This window comes from Apodemus sylvaticus, chromosome 7, assembly GCF_947179515.1.
Source record: "Apodemus sylvaticus chromosome 7, mApoSyl1.1, whole genome shotgun sequence".
Taxonomy (NCBI): Eukaryota; Metazoa; Chordata; class Mammalia; order Rodentia; family Muridae; genus Apodemus; species Apodemus sylvaticus.
In genome coordinates, this window is record NC_067478.1 from 53,307,061 (window position 1) to 53,320,800 (window position 13,740).

Sequence of the window (13,740 nt, forward strand, 5' to 3'; positions counted from 1 at the left end):
AACTAATAGAAAAGAAACTAGGGAAGAGCCTTGAGCATATGGGCACAGGGGAAATTTTCCTGAACAGAACACCAATAGCTTATGCTTTAAGATCAAGAATTGACAAATGGGACCTCATAAAATTACAAAGTTTCTGTAAGGCAAAGGATACTATCAATAGTTCAAAATGGTAACCAACAAATTAGGAAAATATCTTTACCAACTCTACATTCAACAGAGGGCTAATATCCCATATATACAAAGAACTCAAAAAGACTCCAGAGAGCTGAATAATCCTATTAAAAAATGGGGTACAGAACTAAACAAAAAATTTTCACCTGAGGAATATTGAATGGCTAAGAAGCACCTAAAGAAATGTTCAACATCCTTAGTCATCAGGGAAATGCAAATCAAAACAACCCTGAGATTTCACCTCACGCAAGTCAGAATGGATAAGATCAAAAACTAAGGAGACAGCAGGTGCTGGCGAGTATGTGAAGAAAGAGGAATGCTCCTCCACCCCTAATGGGATTGCAAGCTGGTACAACCACTCTGGAAATCAAATTGGCCTCAGAAAACTGGGCATGATACTACCGAAGGACCCCATTATATCAGTCCTGGTCATATACCCAGAGGATTCCCTGACATGCAATAAGGACACATGGTCCACTATGTTCATAGCAGCCCTATTTATAATATCCAGAAGCTGGAAAGAACCCAGATGTCCCTCAATGGAGAAATGGATATAGAAAATGTGGTATATTTGCACTGCGGAATACTACTCAGCAATTAAAAACAATGAATTCATGAAATTGTTAGGCAAATGGGTGGAAATGGAAAATATCATCCTAAATGAGGTAACCCAACAACAAAAGAACACACATGGAATGCACTCACTGATAAGTGGATGTTAGCCCAGAAGGTCGGAATACTCAAGACACAATTCACATACCAAATGATGCCTAAGAAGAAGGAAGGATATGCCCCTGCTCCTGGAAAGGCTTGATGCAGCAGTGTAAGGGAATACCAGGACAGGGAAGCAGGAGGGGTTAATTGGGGAACAGGAGAAGGGGAGAGGGCTTATGGTACTTTTGGGGAGGGGGGAACCAGGAAAGAGGAAATCATTTAAAATATAAATAAAGAATATATCTAATAAAAAAAGATTGAGAGTTCTTAAGTGCTGAACCATTTCCCCAGCTCCATATTCTTACTTTTCAATGTTCTTTACCTGGGTCAGAATCTCCCTTCACCCAAGAAAATATGTTGTAATTTACATAAACTATCAATAGCTTTTTAAACTAAAATCCAGTCCTTGTTAGGATAAATAGTCGATATAATGTTGGTACCTATTTGTGTATTCCTTGATGATCTGATATATGCTAATCTTAATTGTTTCATTTTCAAATCGGTGGTTGCCCTTGTCCTTATAAATCCGGAATTCAGCTGCTGTCACTGCTTCTCCATGTGGAATCTGGGTCAGATCAAACCGAAACTCTTTGTAATGCCTTCTCTGATGAGAAAAATCCTTGTCTCGTTCAACTGAAAAAAATTAAGGAATGAAGAAAAATGTTAGCTCCTTATAAAATATGGAAATCAATGATAAATTCTCCTTCTTTAAAAATGAAAACAAGCAGGATAGTATAAAACTAAGAAAACACTAAAACCACAGACTCATACATGTTTCCAGTTAAAGGAAATTCCACAAACCAATAGCCTTTTGGTTCAAATGCAATATAACCATCTGGTTTTATACAAATTCCTGGATCCTAAATGAAAAGACTATCCAAAGATGTTTTTTAAAGTGAAGGTTGTAAAGTGATTACCAATATGCATCAAGTACCAGGACATAGGTTTCATACAGGAGTAAACATGATACAGAAGCCTACAGAGCTTCGAGTGAAGTCAGAGGAAAGAGGGAGACACACAGCAAAGTGGGGGAGGACTACGGGTCCATAACACAGGACATCATGTGGCATTTTTGTAGGCAAGTAAATCTTTTTCTGATTTAAAACAAATTTATTTTTAGCTGATCCATAAAACAGAATTTACATTCATGTGGTGCTTCAACTGTGTAATTATGAAGTATACTCTGTTTAATGTTTCAATCGAGCTAAATACACGTCCTCTTATGGGGATCATTCCTTTACAGCAAAACTTAAAACTCCTTCTTCCAGCTTTATGAAGCACATAGTAAATAACACTCATTCTTCTGTGGGACAATGTACCAGAACAACAGTCTCTATCTGACTGCAACGTTTACCGCAAGAAAGATCACTTCTGAAGTGGGTCCCCAGATGAGAGCAAGTTATTATTTATTTATTATGTATGTATGTATTTATTTACATATTTATGAGAATGTAATAGCTTTCCTCTATCCTAAGGCTCTTTCATGGATGATTGCTCTGGTGAAGTGTAACATCTTCAGACCTCTGTCCTCAGAGTGAAGCGAGAACCCAGTTCTCCCCTTTTAACTACCTTCCACCAAATGAAATAAAAGATATAGCTCTCCTAAGAATAGTAAAAATAAAGGCTGAAGGATTTATAAAAATACATTTCAAATACATTGTAACATGATTTGACTTAGTGTGCTATCTGACAGCTTCCTCCTAGTGGCTACCACAGTGTCCCTAATGAGCTAGCTACATAAAGGATTCATTTAGGAGCATTCACTGTTATTTAATGACTTGGTTTCTCTGGTTTTTTGAGTTTTCAAAACCTTAATTACTTAGGATAATATGAGATATTGTTATGAAAAATTTGCTATAATACACAATATCAAAGGTTTTTTTATAAGTGTCATCAATAGTAATTTTAACATTTTACAATGACTTATTTCATTCCTAAAATTTTATTGCACAAAGGTTTAAAAAATGTATACAAACATACATACATACATACATACATACACACACACACATACATACATACATACATACATACATACATACAAGTGGTAGAATAGACTTATAAATTTAAAATAAATGTGTTAGGGTGCAAAAAGCCTCGTTGAATTAGTTGGCATGATTCTGATACTGTTTTAAGTATTCAGGATTTGGGGATCTAAGCTAAAGAAGAGATTACAATTGGTGAAAGGAGAGCCTGGCTATCCAGTTAGGACACTAAGGAACTGACACCTCAAAATGTTTGAGAACTTCAGACCAATTTCCCTTATGAACATCGATGCAAAAATACTCAATAAAATTCTTGCCAACCGAATCCAAGAACACATCAAAACGATCATCCACCATGATCAAGTAGGCTTTATCCCGGGAATGCAGGGTTGGTTCAATATACGGAAATCCATCAATACAATCCACTACATAAACAAACTCAAAGAACAAAACCACATGGTCATTTCATTAGATGCTGAAAAAGCATTTGACAAAATTCAGCATCCTTTCATGCTTAAAGTCTTGGAGAGAACAGGAACTCAAGGCCCATACCTAAACAAAGTAAAAGCAATATACAGCAAACCGGTAGCCAGCATCAAACTAAATGGAGAGAAATTTGAAGCAATCCAACTGAAATCAGGGACCAGACAAGGCTGCCCCCTTTCTCCTTATCCTTTAAATATTGTACTTGAGGTACTAGCTCGGGCAATTCGACAACATAAGGAGGTCAAAGGGATACAAATTGGAAAGGAAGAAGTCAAACTATCATTATTTGCAGACGACATGACAGTCTACCTAAGTGACCCAAAAAAACTCCACTAGAGAGCTCCTACAGCTGATAAACAACTTCAGCAAAGTGGCAGGTTATAAAATCAACTCAAGCAAATCAGTGGCCTTCCTATACTCAAAGGATAAGCAGGCTTAGAAAGAAATTAGGGAAATGACCCCCTTCACAATAGCCACAAACAGTATAAAGTATCTTGGGGTGACTCTTACCAAACATGTGAAAGATCTGTATGACAAGAACTTCAAGACTCTGAAGAAGGAAATGGAAGAAGACCTCAAAAAAATGGGAAAACCTCCCATGCTCATGGATCGGTAGAATCAATATAGTTAAAATGGCCATTTTGCCAAAAGCAATATACAGATTCAATGCAATACCCATCAAAATCCCAACTCAATTCTTCACAGAGTTAGAAAGAGCAATTATCAAATTCATCTGGAACAACAAAAAACCCAGGATAGCTAAAACTATTCTCAGCAACAAAAGAAAATCTGGGGGAATCAGTATCCCTGACCTCAAGCAATACTACAGAGCAATAGTGTTAAAAACTGCATGGTATTGGTACAGTGACAGGCAGGAGGATCAATGGAACAGGATTGAAGATCCAGAAATGAACCCACACACCTATGGCCACTTGATCCTCGACAAAGAGGCTGAAAACATCCAATGGAAAAAAGATAGCCTTTTCAACAAATGGTGCTGGTTCAACTGGAGGTCAGCATGCAGAAGAATGCGAATTGATCCATCCTTGTCTCCTTGTACTAAGCTCAAATCCAAATGGATCAAGGACCTCCACATAAAGCCAGACACTCTGAAACTAATAGAAAAGAAACTGGGGAAGACCCTTGAGGTCATCGGTACAGGGAGAAAGTTTCTGAACAGAACACCAATAGCGTATGCTCTAAGAGCAAGAATTGACAAATGGGACCTCATAAAATTACAAAGTTTCTGTAAGGCAAAGGACACCATCAAGAGGACAAATCGGCAACCAACAAATTGGGAAAAGATCTTCACCAATCCTACATCAGATAGAGGGCTAATATCCAATATATATAAAGAACTCAAAAAGTTAGACTCCAGAAAACCGAACAACCCTATTAAAAAATGGGGTACAGAGTTAAACAAAGAATTCTCACCTGAAGAAATTCGGATGGCGGAGAAGCATCTTAAAAAATGCTCAACTTCTTTAATCATTAGGGAAATGCAAATCAAAACAACCCTAAGATTTCATCTTACACCAGTCAGAATGGCTAAGATTAAAAATTCAGGAGACAGCAGGTGTTGGAGAGGGTGTGGAGAAAGAGGAACACTCCTCCACTGCTGGTGGGGTTGCAAATTGGTACAACCACTCTGGAAATCAGTCTGGCGGTTCCTCCGAAAACTGGGCACCTCACTTCCAGAAGATCCTGCTATACCACTCCTGGGCATATACCCAGAGAATTCCCCACCATGTAATAAGGATACATGCTCTACTATGTTCATAGCAGCCCTATTTGTAATTGCCAGATGCTGGAAAGAACCCAGGTATCCCTCAACAGAAGAGTGGATGCAAAAAATGTGGTATATCTACACAATGGAGTACTATTCAGCCATTAGAAACAATGAATTCATGAAATTCTTAGGCAAATGGATGGAGCTAGAGAACATCATACTAAGTGAGGTAACCCAGACTCAAAAGGTGAATCATGGTATGCACTCACTAATAAGTGGATATTAACCTAGAAAACTGGAATACCCAAAACATAATCCACACATCAAATGAGGTACAAGAAGAAAGGAGGAGTGGCCCCTTGTTCTGGAAAGACTCAGTGAAGCAGTATTCGGCAAAACCAGAAGGGAGAAGTGGGAAGGGGTGGGTGGGAGGACAGGGGAAGAGAACGGTGCTTACGGGACTTTCGGGGAGTGGGGGGCTAGAAAAGGGGAAATCATTTGAAATGTAAATAAATTATATCGAATAAAAAAATTTGTATCACATTAAAAAAAAAAATGTTTGTGCTCCAAAGCCAGATGAGAGACATTTCTGAAAAGTCATGACTAAACCACAGAGCATTCCTTGTCTTCATTATCCAAAAGAATCTCATGCTTATTTCCACCAAAATAGGTTATTTAGGGAATCAGGGGGCCTCTGCCTACCTACAGCTCAGGCACCATGATTAGCCTTCGAATATAAGATGATGAGACTTAGAGCCATCCTTATGTTATGGGGCTCACTGGAATGATGATTTTTTTGGCTATATGGCCCTCGCTAGCGCTGCTTAACATGATTTAGTGAAGTGTGTTCTCTTAAAAGTATCATTATATTATTCCTAATAAAGACCTAGGTTCAGAGGAAGTAGGAGCACTTTCTCTAAACGAGGCAAATGAGGCTATTTTAGAACGTTGTTTGTATTCAAACTTCCTCAAGTTTCTCTCTGTTTGGTTTGCTGTATATTGCTTTTACTATGTTTAGGTATGGGCCTTGAATTCCTGTTCTCTCCAAGACTTTAAGCATGAAAGGATGCTGAATTTTGTCAAATGCTTTTTCAGCATCTAATGAGATGATCATGTGGTTTTTTTCTTTGAGTTTGTTTATGTAGTGGATAGTATTGATAGATTTCCATATATTGAACCATCTCTGCATTCCTGAGATGAAGCCTACTTGATAATGGTGGATGATCGTTTTGATGTGCTCTTGGATTCGGTGGGCAAGAATTTTATTGAGTATTTTTGCATTGATATTCATAAGGGAAATTGGCCTGAAATTCTCTTTCTTAGTTGGATCTTTGTGTGGTTTTGGTATCAGCATAATTGTGCCTTCATAGAAGGAGTTGAGTAGTGTTCCTTCTGTTTCTATTTGGTGGAATAGTTTGAAGAGTATTGGCGTTAAGTCTTCTTTGAAGGTCTGATAGAATTCTGCACTAAACCATCTGGTCCTGTGATTATTTTGGTTGGAAGGCTATCTATGACCCCTTCTATTTCTTTAGGGGTTATGGGTCTGTTTAGATGATCTATTTGATCCTGATTTAATTTTGGTATTTGGTATCTGTCTAGGAAATTATCCATTTCCTCCAGATTCTCCCGTTGTGTTGAGTACAGGCTTTTCTAGTAGGATCTGATGATTTTTTAAATTTCCTCCATTTCTGTTGTAATATCTCCCTTTTCATTTCTAATTTTGTTAATTTGGATACTGTCTCTGTGCCCTTTGGTTAGTCTGGCTAAGGGTTTATCTATCTTGTTGATTTTTCAAAGAACCAGCTCCTGGTTTTGTTGATTCTTTGTATGGTTCTCTTAGTTTCTACTTGATTGATTTCAGCCCTGAGTTTGATGATTTCCTGTCTTCTTCTCCTCCTGGGTGAATTAGCTTCTTTTTGTTCCAGTGCTTTCAGTTGTTCTGTTAATCTTCTAGAATATACTCTCTCCAATTTCTTTTTGGAGGCACTCAAAGCTATGAGTTTTCCACTTAGCACTGCTTTTGTTGTGTCCCATAGATTTGGGTATGTTGTGCCTTCATTTTCGTTAAATTCTAAAAAATCTTTGATTTCTTTCTTTATTTCTTCCTTGACCAAGGTATCATTGAGTAGAGTATTGTTCAGTTTCCATGTGTATGTGGGCTTTCTGTTGTTTTTATTGTTATTAAAGACCACTTTCACTCCATAGTGATCTGATAGGAGGCATGGGATTATTTCAATCTTATATTTGTTGAGGTCTTTCTTGTGACCAACTATATGATCGATTTTGGAGAAGGTACCATGAGGTGCTGAGAAAAAGGTATATTCTTTTGCTTTGGGATGAAAAGTTATATATATGTTAAATCCAATTGGTCCAAAGCTTCAATTAGTTTCTTGTCTCCCTGTTTAGTTTCTGTTTTCCTGATCAGTCCAATGATGAGAGTGGAATGTTGAAGTCACCGACAATTATTGTGTTAGGGGCAATGTGTGCTTTGAGCTTTAGTAAAGTTTCTTTTATGAATGAGGGTGCCCTTGTATTTGGAGCATAGATATTCAGGATTGAGAGTTCTTCTTGTTGGATTTTTCCTTTGACCAGCAAGAAGTGTCCTTCCATGTCTCTTTTGATGACCTTAGGTTGAAAGTCAATTTTATTTGATATTAGAATGGCAACTCCAGTTTGTTTCCTGAGACCATTTCCTTGTAGAATTGTCATCCAGCCTTTTACTCTAAGGTAGTTTTTGTCTTTGACACTGAGGTGTGCTTCCTGTATGCAACAAAATGTAGGGTCCTGTTTACATAACCAGTCTGTTAGATTGTCTTTTTATTGGAGAGTTGAGTCCATTGATGTTAAGAGATATTAAGGAGTAGTAGTTATTGGTTCCTATCATTTTTGATGTTAATTTTATACTTGTATGGTTATCTTCTTTTGGGTTTGATGAAAGAAGTTTAATATCCTGCTTTTTCCAGGGTATAGTTTCCCTCGTTGTGATGGTGTTTTCCCCCTATTATCCTTTGTAGGGCTGGGTTTGTGCCAGAAATCAGATAAACAGAGTGTTCCCCACCTTCCTTCTGTCCATCCACTCCTGCCTGAGAACATGGCAGGTGTAATGACAGAAAACTCCAGTTAACTGGGTGGTTAATCACTGAAACTGCATTTCTGAACATTAAATTTGCCACAATTTATGTTTTAAAAGAACTAAATTAAGCTAGCTGAATTATTATCTTCTTGTATATAATTCAAATCAATGGATGGTGATACTGCACCTTGACAATAGTTAAATAGCACTTATCGGGCATAAACTAATACATTCTGCTGTGCCAAACCTCAACTCAGAGATGCTTTTTCTTGTTTTGAACATGGATTTCAATGGAGGAAGCAAAGAGTGACATGAAACTCAAATTTGGTCCATGGTTGCTAAATATCAGGACCAAAATGCTACTTCCACATATACACTATTACTTCTTCCTATTTTATTAGTATGGAAATAAAATCTTTTGGGGGGGGGTGGTTTTGGGGTTTTGTTGTTATTGTTGTTGTTGTTGTTGTTGTTGTTGTTGTTGTTTCAAGACAGGGTTTCTTTGTGTAGCCCTGGCTGTCCTGGAACTCACTCTGTAGACCAGGCTGACCTCGAACTCAGAAATCTGCCTCCCTCTGCCTCCCAAGTTCTGGAATTAAAGGTGTGCACCACCACCGCCCAGCTGGAAATAAAATCTTGAATTAACAACTCTAAGGAATTTGATAAAGATTTGTTTCAGCCTTATTTGGTGACTAAACTGGAAGTCAACTGATAGAAAATGACGTAAAGTCACTACCTGTCTTAGTTCATCTAAATTTTTATTGCTTTCTATAGAAATTTTGTGTATTTACCTAAGTAACCCCCTCCCAGGGCTGGAGAAATGGCTCAGAGGTTAGGAGCACTGACCGCTCTTCCAGAGATACTGAGTTCAATTCCCAGCAAACACATGGTGGCTCACAACCTTCTTAAACGAGATCTGGTGCCCTCTTCTGGTCTTCAGGAATGCATGCAGGAGACTGCTGTATACATAATAAATAAATAAATCTTTAAAAAAAAAAAAAAAAACCAAGTAACCCCCTCCCTCTAAGAAGTTCTGTACCTGATGACAAGTGCCTACAGTGCATTCACAAATATGTTTACTCCATTCTACAAAGAGGCAATATCTAGTATTCTAAGTTATAACAACCAGTAATCATATTTTCTTATTGAAATTTAGGTCAAAACTCATACCATAATCCTAGATATAAGAGCTGATATGTGACCTTCATAGAATCCATTTTAAAGTATACATTTCCAAACTGTAGATAATTTGTATTCATGTTAAATAAGCATCTACTGTTCTGGAGTCTCTCATCTGTTTAGCCCTCAAGAAGACAAACTTTCAGAGTTTAATAAAATTTGTATTAAAAGTATACCACACAGAATCAAGTTGCATTGCAAATCTTCCTATATTCTCTGATCAGAACAGCAATTGAAATTCCAGAGGACATTGAAGCTAGTGACCAAAAGACCTATTTATATGGACATCAACAACAAATGATACCCGTAAAACCCAACATGGTGATTTAGGTTCCTGCAAAGAGTAATTCTAGAAAGGTGGCAAATATTAATACCTCTAAATTGAAAATAAGAAATTGGATAGTGAAAACTAGGTGGTATCCAGCATCTGCCTTCCAAACATCACCCTACATCTTTCAGAAATCCAAGTAAAGACATCCAACACTACATGTGTGTTGCGTATTCATTTTGTTGGATAATTATATTTTAAATTGTAATTGTTTCCAATTTTAAAATAATGTCTAACTCTCCAGTTGAGTTGCTCTATACCTTTATTTTCTTTGTTAGATCACTTTGAAACATCAAAATTCCCAAAGTAGTTTTAAACAGAAGTATACATAAAATTAATATTCTCAAATATAAGCTTCTTAAAGGCAAACTCTTACTTCTTCATGTTGTGAGAGTTTAGTAAGTATTAAGTATTTTAATGGATCACAGTGCATTGTATGTTAAATGGCTTGGAAAACCTGAAAAAGAAAAAGTACTCAAGAGCTAAAATCAGAAATTTTTATTCTGTTGTTAGCTTTTATATTCGTATTATACTGAATGTTTTCTTTCATTTGCTACTTCCTGTGATTGCTGAATCAACTAAATGCAAGGTATTTCCTCAACATTTTTCCCTATCATTTTTAATAAAATCTGTTTCACGGAAACAAAAAGATCAAATCACTATAAAATCCATAATCCTATTTTGCTGAGGAAAAGGAGTTCTTTCATCTATATAATCCCCTCCAAAGCTCAGGAAATACTAAAGAAGGTGTGGAAAGAATATAAGATCACAACAAAGATAGAGACGGAGGGGGAGGGCATAGTGAGAGGGAGAAGCACCAACTTCTGCCATGTGCTTCTATTGGTGGTGAGTGTTAGCGGAAGCAGAAGCAACTGACTGAGGAAGAGCACACTTCCAAGGAGACATCGAGCAGGAGCTCGGAGGAAGTTTGGAATCTCCAAGGCCCAGCTCATACAATATTAGAACTTTTCAAGATCATTTGCATAGAAGTCTTAGCATATTCTATCTGTTCCATGCTGGCCCCTTGGCTAGGGTGCCAGCCTTCTTCTTTGCCAATAAGTATCTGCCATAGGCCAGTTTTAAACACTATGCCTTTCTGGACCTCATTCCCTGCCCACTCTTCTATCTCAATTCTAGCTTCCTGTACTTTACTGTATTGACAGTAACCACATAAAGGAACATAAGCATTTTTCTAGCACTTCCAGGACACCAGTGAATTGCAAGAATTAAATCACTGTGTTCTTTGGCTTCTTCAAGTCACTACAGAATACAGCTATGTATGGTGTGAAAATATTTTGCTCTTGACCACATGAAGATTCACACAAAACTGGGTACTTTGATGCCCTGTCATGGAATCTGGAGGTGTCATGGCACCCTACCACCAGAAAAACATTTCCTTCACTGGAGAGATACCTACGGTCCTGTAAACAAACTCTTACCTATAAGCTCCTTGCTCCTTTTGCAACCTCAATACCCTGATGAAACTCATTTGGTCATTAGGTAGGTGGGAGAAAGAAGGAAGACATGAAAGAGGGCTGAAGAGATGACTAAATGGTTTGGAGTGTTTGAGGGTTTTGTGGAGTTCGGTTCCTCCAACCATGTTGGGTAGCTCACAATCATCTTTAACTTCAGCTACAGGGCATCAAGCAATGTCTTCTTGCCTCTGCAGACACTATTTCCATGCACAAACTCTCACACAGACATATATATAATGTATATATATACATAATAAGTATAGATACATATGTAATTTATGTATTTTATACATATAAGTGTAAAGATAAAATAAAACTTTTATTAAAAGACATGAGTAGATAGAGAGACATGAGTGTTAGGAGGAAGGTGGAGGGCAGTCAAAATTGGAGGAGTAATTAGGAGAAAATGGGTTAAATATGACTGGTCGTGTATGTCAAGTACATGTACTAAAATGCCATACTGAAACCCATCATTATGTATAATAATACATGATGATAAAAGCATAAAAACTCTTAATTAATGACAATATACATAAAACATAACCACTAACATCAATGGATTTAGCTCATTGAAGCCAAACTCAGATTTGTCAAAGTGAATTGGAGAACACATAATACAACACTGTCCTCTAGTAGAGACCATTTCATTCCCCAAACTTATACATATTATTTCTTTTGTATGAAGCAAAATTGAAATTATTAGGAAAACTTATAACCATATTGAAGCCCATTGTATCAGTGTATTGAAATATAACTCTGCTCAAAGCCCATTGTAGCAATCAGCTCCCCTCTGATCATTTTATTTGAAAAAAGCACTGCAGCCTTTCTAAATGTCAAAAGTCAGCAGAGATCATTTGTCTAACAATCATACATGGGCTCTACTTGTGACACATTCTTCTCCTGTTATCTTACCATTTGTGTCACAGGAATGTTTCACATTGAAAAAAGCCCCTTGTATGGTGTAAATGGTGCTCCCTATGTGTTCCAACAGACAAGACCATGTAGGCAATTGCACACGGTAGCATGAGGAATCACCAATAAATCTATTAACATAGATTGGTTTATTTGAGCTCATGATTGTTAATTGATCTTTTAAAAATTCCAATTTGTTTTACTGAGCACACATATACAAAAAAATCTATCAAAAATGTGATAAAACATAACCTGTCAAAGCAGAATCATAGACCTAAGTCAGAATCAGAATCATTCAGCTTCTAGCTTTTATTATATATACTCCAAACATTTTTATCTATTTGAAACTCCAGACCACAAATCTGGGAAAAGCAACAGAAAGCTTAACTACATTAGTACACCAACACAAATAATATCTTACTCTATCTGGCTTTAAAGCCAAACATTTAAATTTGGATCAAGTGTATAGGAGGTAAAATATGAATCAATAGATTCATACTTCATGACATGAGCTTATATTACAAGATTGTTTTAAATTATTTTTGCATGTATTTATTGTATTTTATGTGTATGAATGTCTTATGTGCATGTATTCATATGTATCATGTACATGCCTGGTGCCAGCACAGAACAAAAGAAGTGGCTGAATCTCCCAGAACTAAAGTTATGGGTGATTGTGAGGCATCATGTGTATGGGAACCAAACCCAGTCTTGTAAGAGCAATTAGTCATCTTAATTACTGAGCCATTAGGTAGTAAAAAAAAAAAAGCAATAAAGGAAAAAAGGTTTTCTGACCTGGCTCAAGGGAGTCAGGAGACTCCACAGCCTTCTGTGATCAGTGGAGCAGCTGGGACTGAAGTCTTCCCGAAGCCTTTTGCACCAGGGAGCCGGGAAACTCCACAGTCTTCTGTGCACAGCCTACCAGGAGGGAGTGATCTCCCAGCAGTGCTTTCATTTTTGAGCTCAGAGGAGTAAGGACACAGGCTTACAGGCCCACAGGAGGAACAAACTCCAGCCAGAGACAAGAATACCAACTAGCACCAGATGGCAAAATGCAAGCACAAGAATCCGACCAATAGAAACCAAGACCACATGACAACATCAGAACCCAGTTCTCCCACCACAGCAAGTCCCAGATACCCCAACACACAAGAAAAGCAAGAGTTGGATTTAAAAATCGTATCTCATGATGCTGATAGAGGGCTTCAAGAAAGACTTGAATAACTCCCTTAAAGAAATACAGGAAAACATCAATCAACAGGTAAAAGCCCTTAAAGAAGAAACACAAAAATCCCTTAAAGAATTACAGGAAAATACAAACAATCAAGTGAAGGAAGTGAACAAAACCATCCAGGATCTAAAAGTGGAAGTAGAAACAATAAAGAAATCACAAAGTGAGACATCTCTGGAGATAGAAAACCTTGAAAGAATTCAAGAATCATAGATGCAAGCATCAACAATAGAATACAAGAGATAGAAGAAAGAACCTCAGGTGCTCAAGATACCATAGAAAACATTGGCTCAACAGTCAAAGAGAACGCAAAATGCATAAAGCTGGTAACTCAAAACCTCCAGTAACTCCAGGACACAATGAGAAGACCAAACCTAAGTATTATAGGTATAGACAAGAGCAAGAATTTATCTCTTAAAGGCCCAGTAAATATCTTCAACAAAATTGCAGAAGGAAA

At 37.3% G+C, this 13,740-nt stretch overlaps 1 protein-coding gene across 2 annotated transcripts in view; it reads right to left on the bottom strand.

Annotated features, from left to right (window-relative positions):
* Bmp5 (bone morphogenetic protein 5) overlaps positions 1 to 13,740 on the bottom strand; it is a 146,312-nt gene that overhangs the window by 80,220 nt on the left and 52,352 nt on the right. For both annotated transcript variants that reach the window (XM_052189424.1, XM_052189423.1), the window contains exon 2: positions 1,326 to 1,518. In XM_052189424.1, the coding sequence (XP_052045384.1) occupies positions 1,326 to 1,518 (193 nt within the window). The remainder of the gene's footprint in view (positions 1 to 1,325; positions 1,519 to 13,740) is intronic.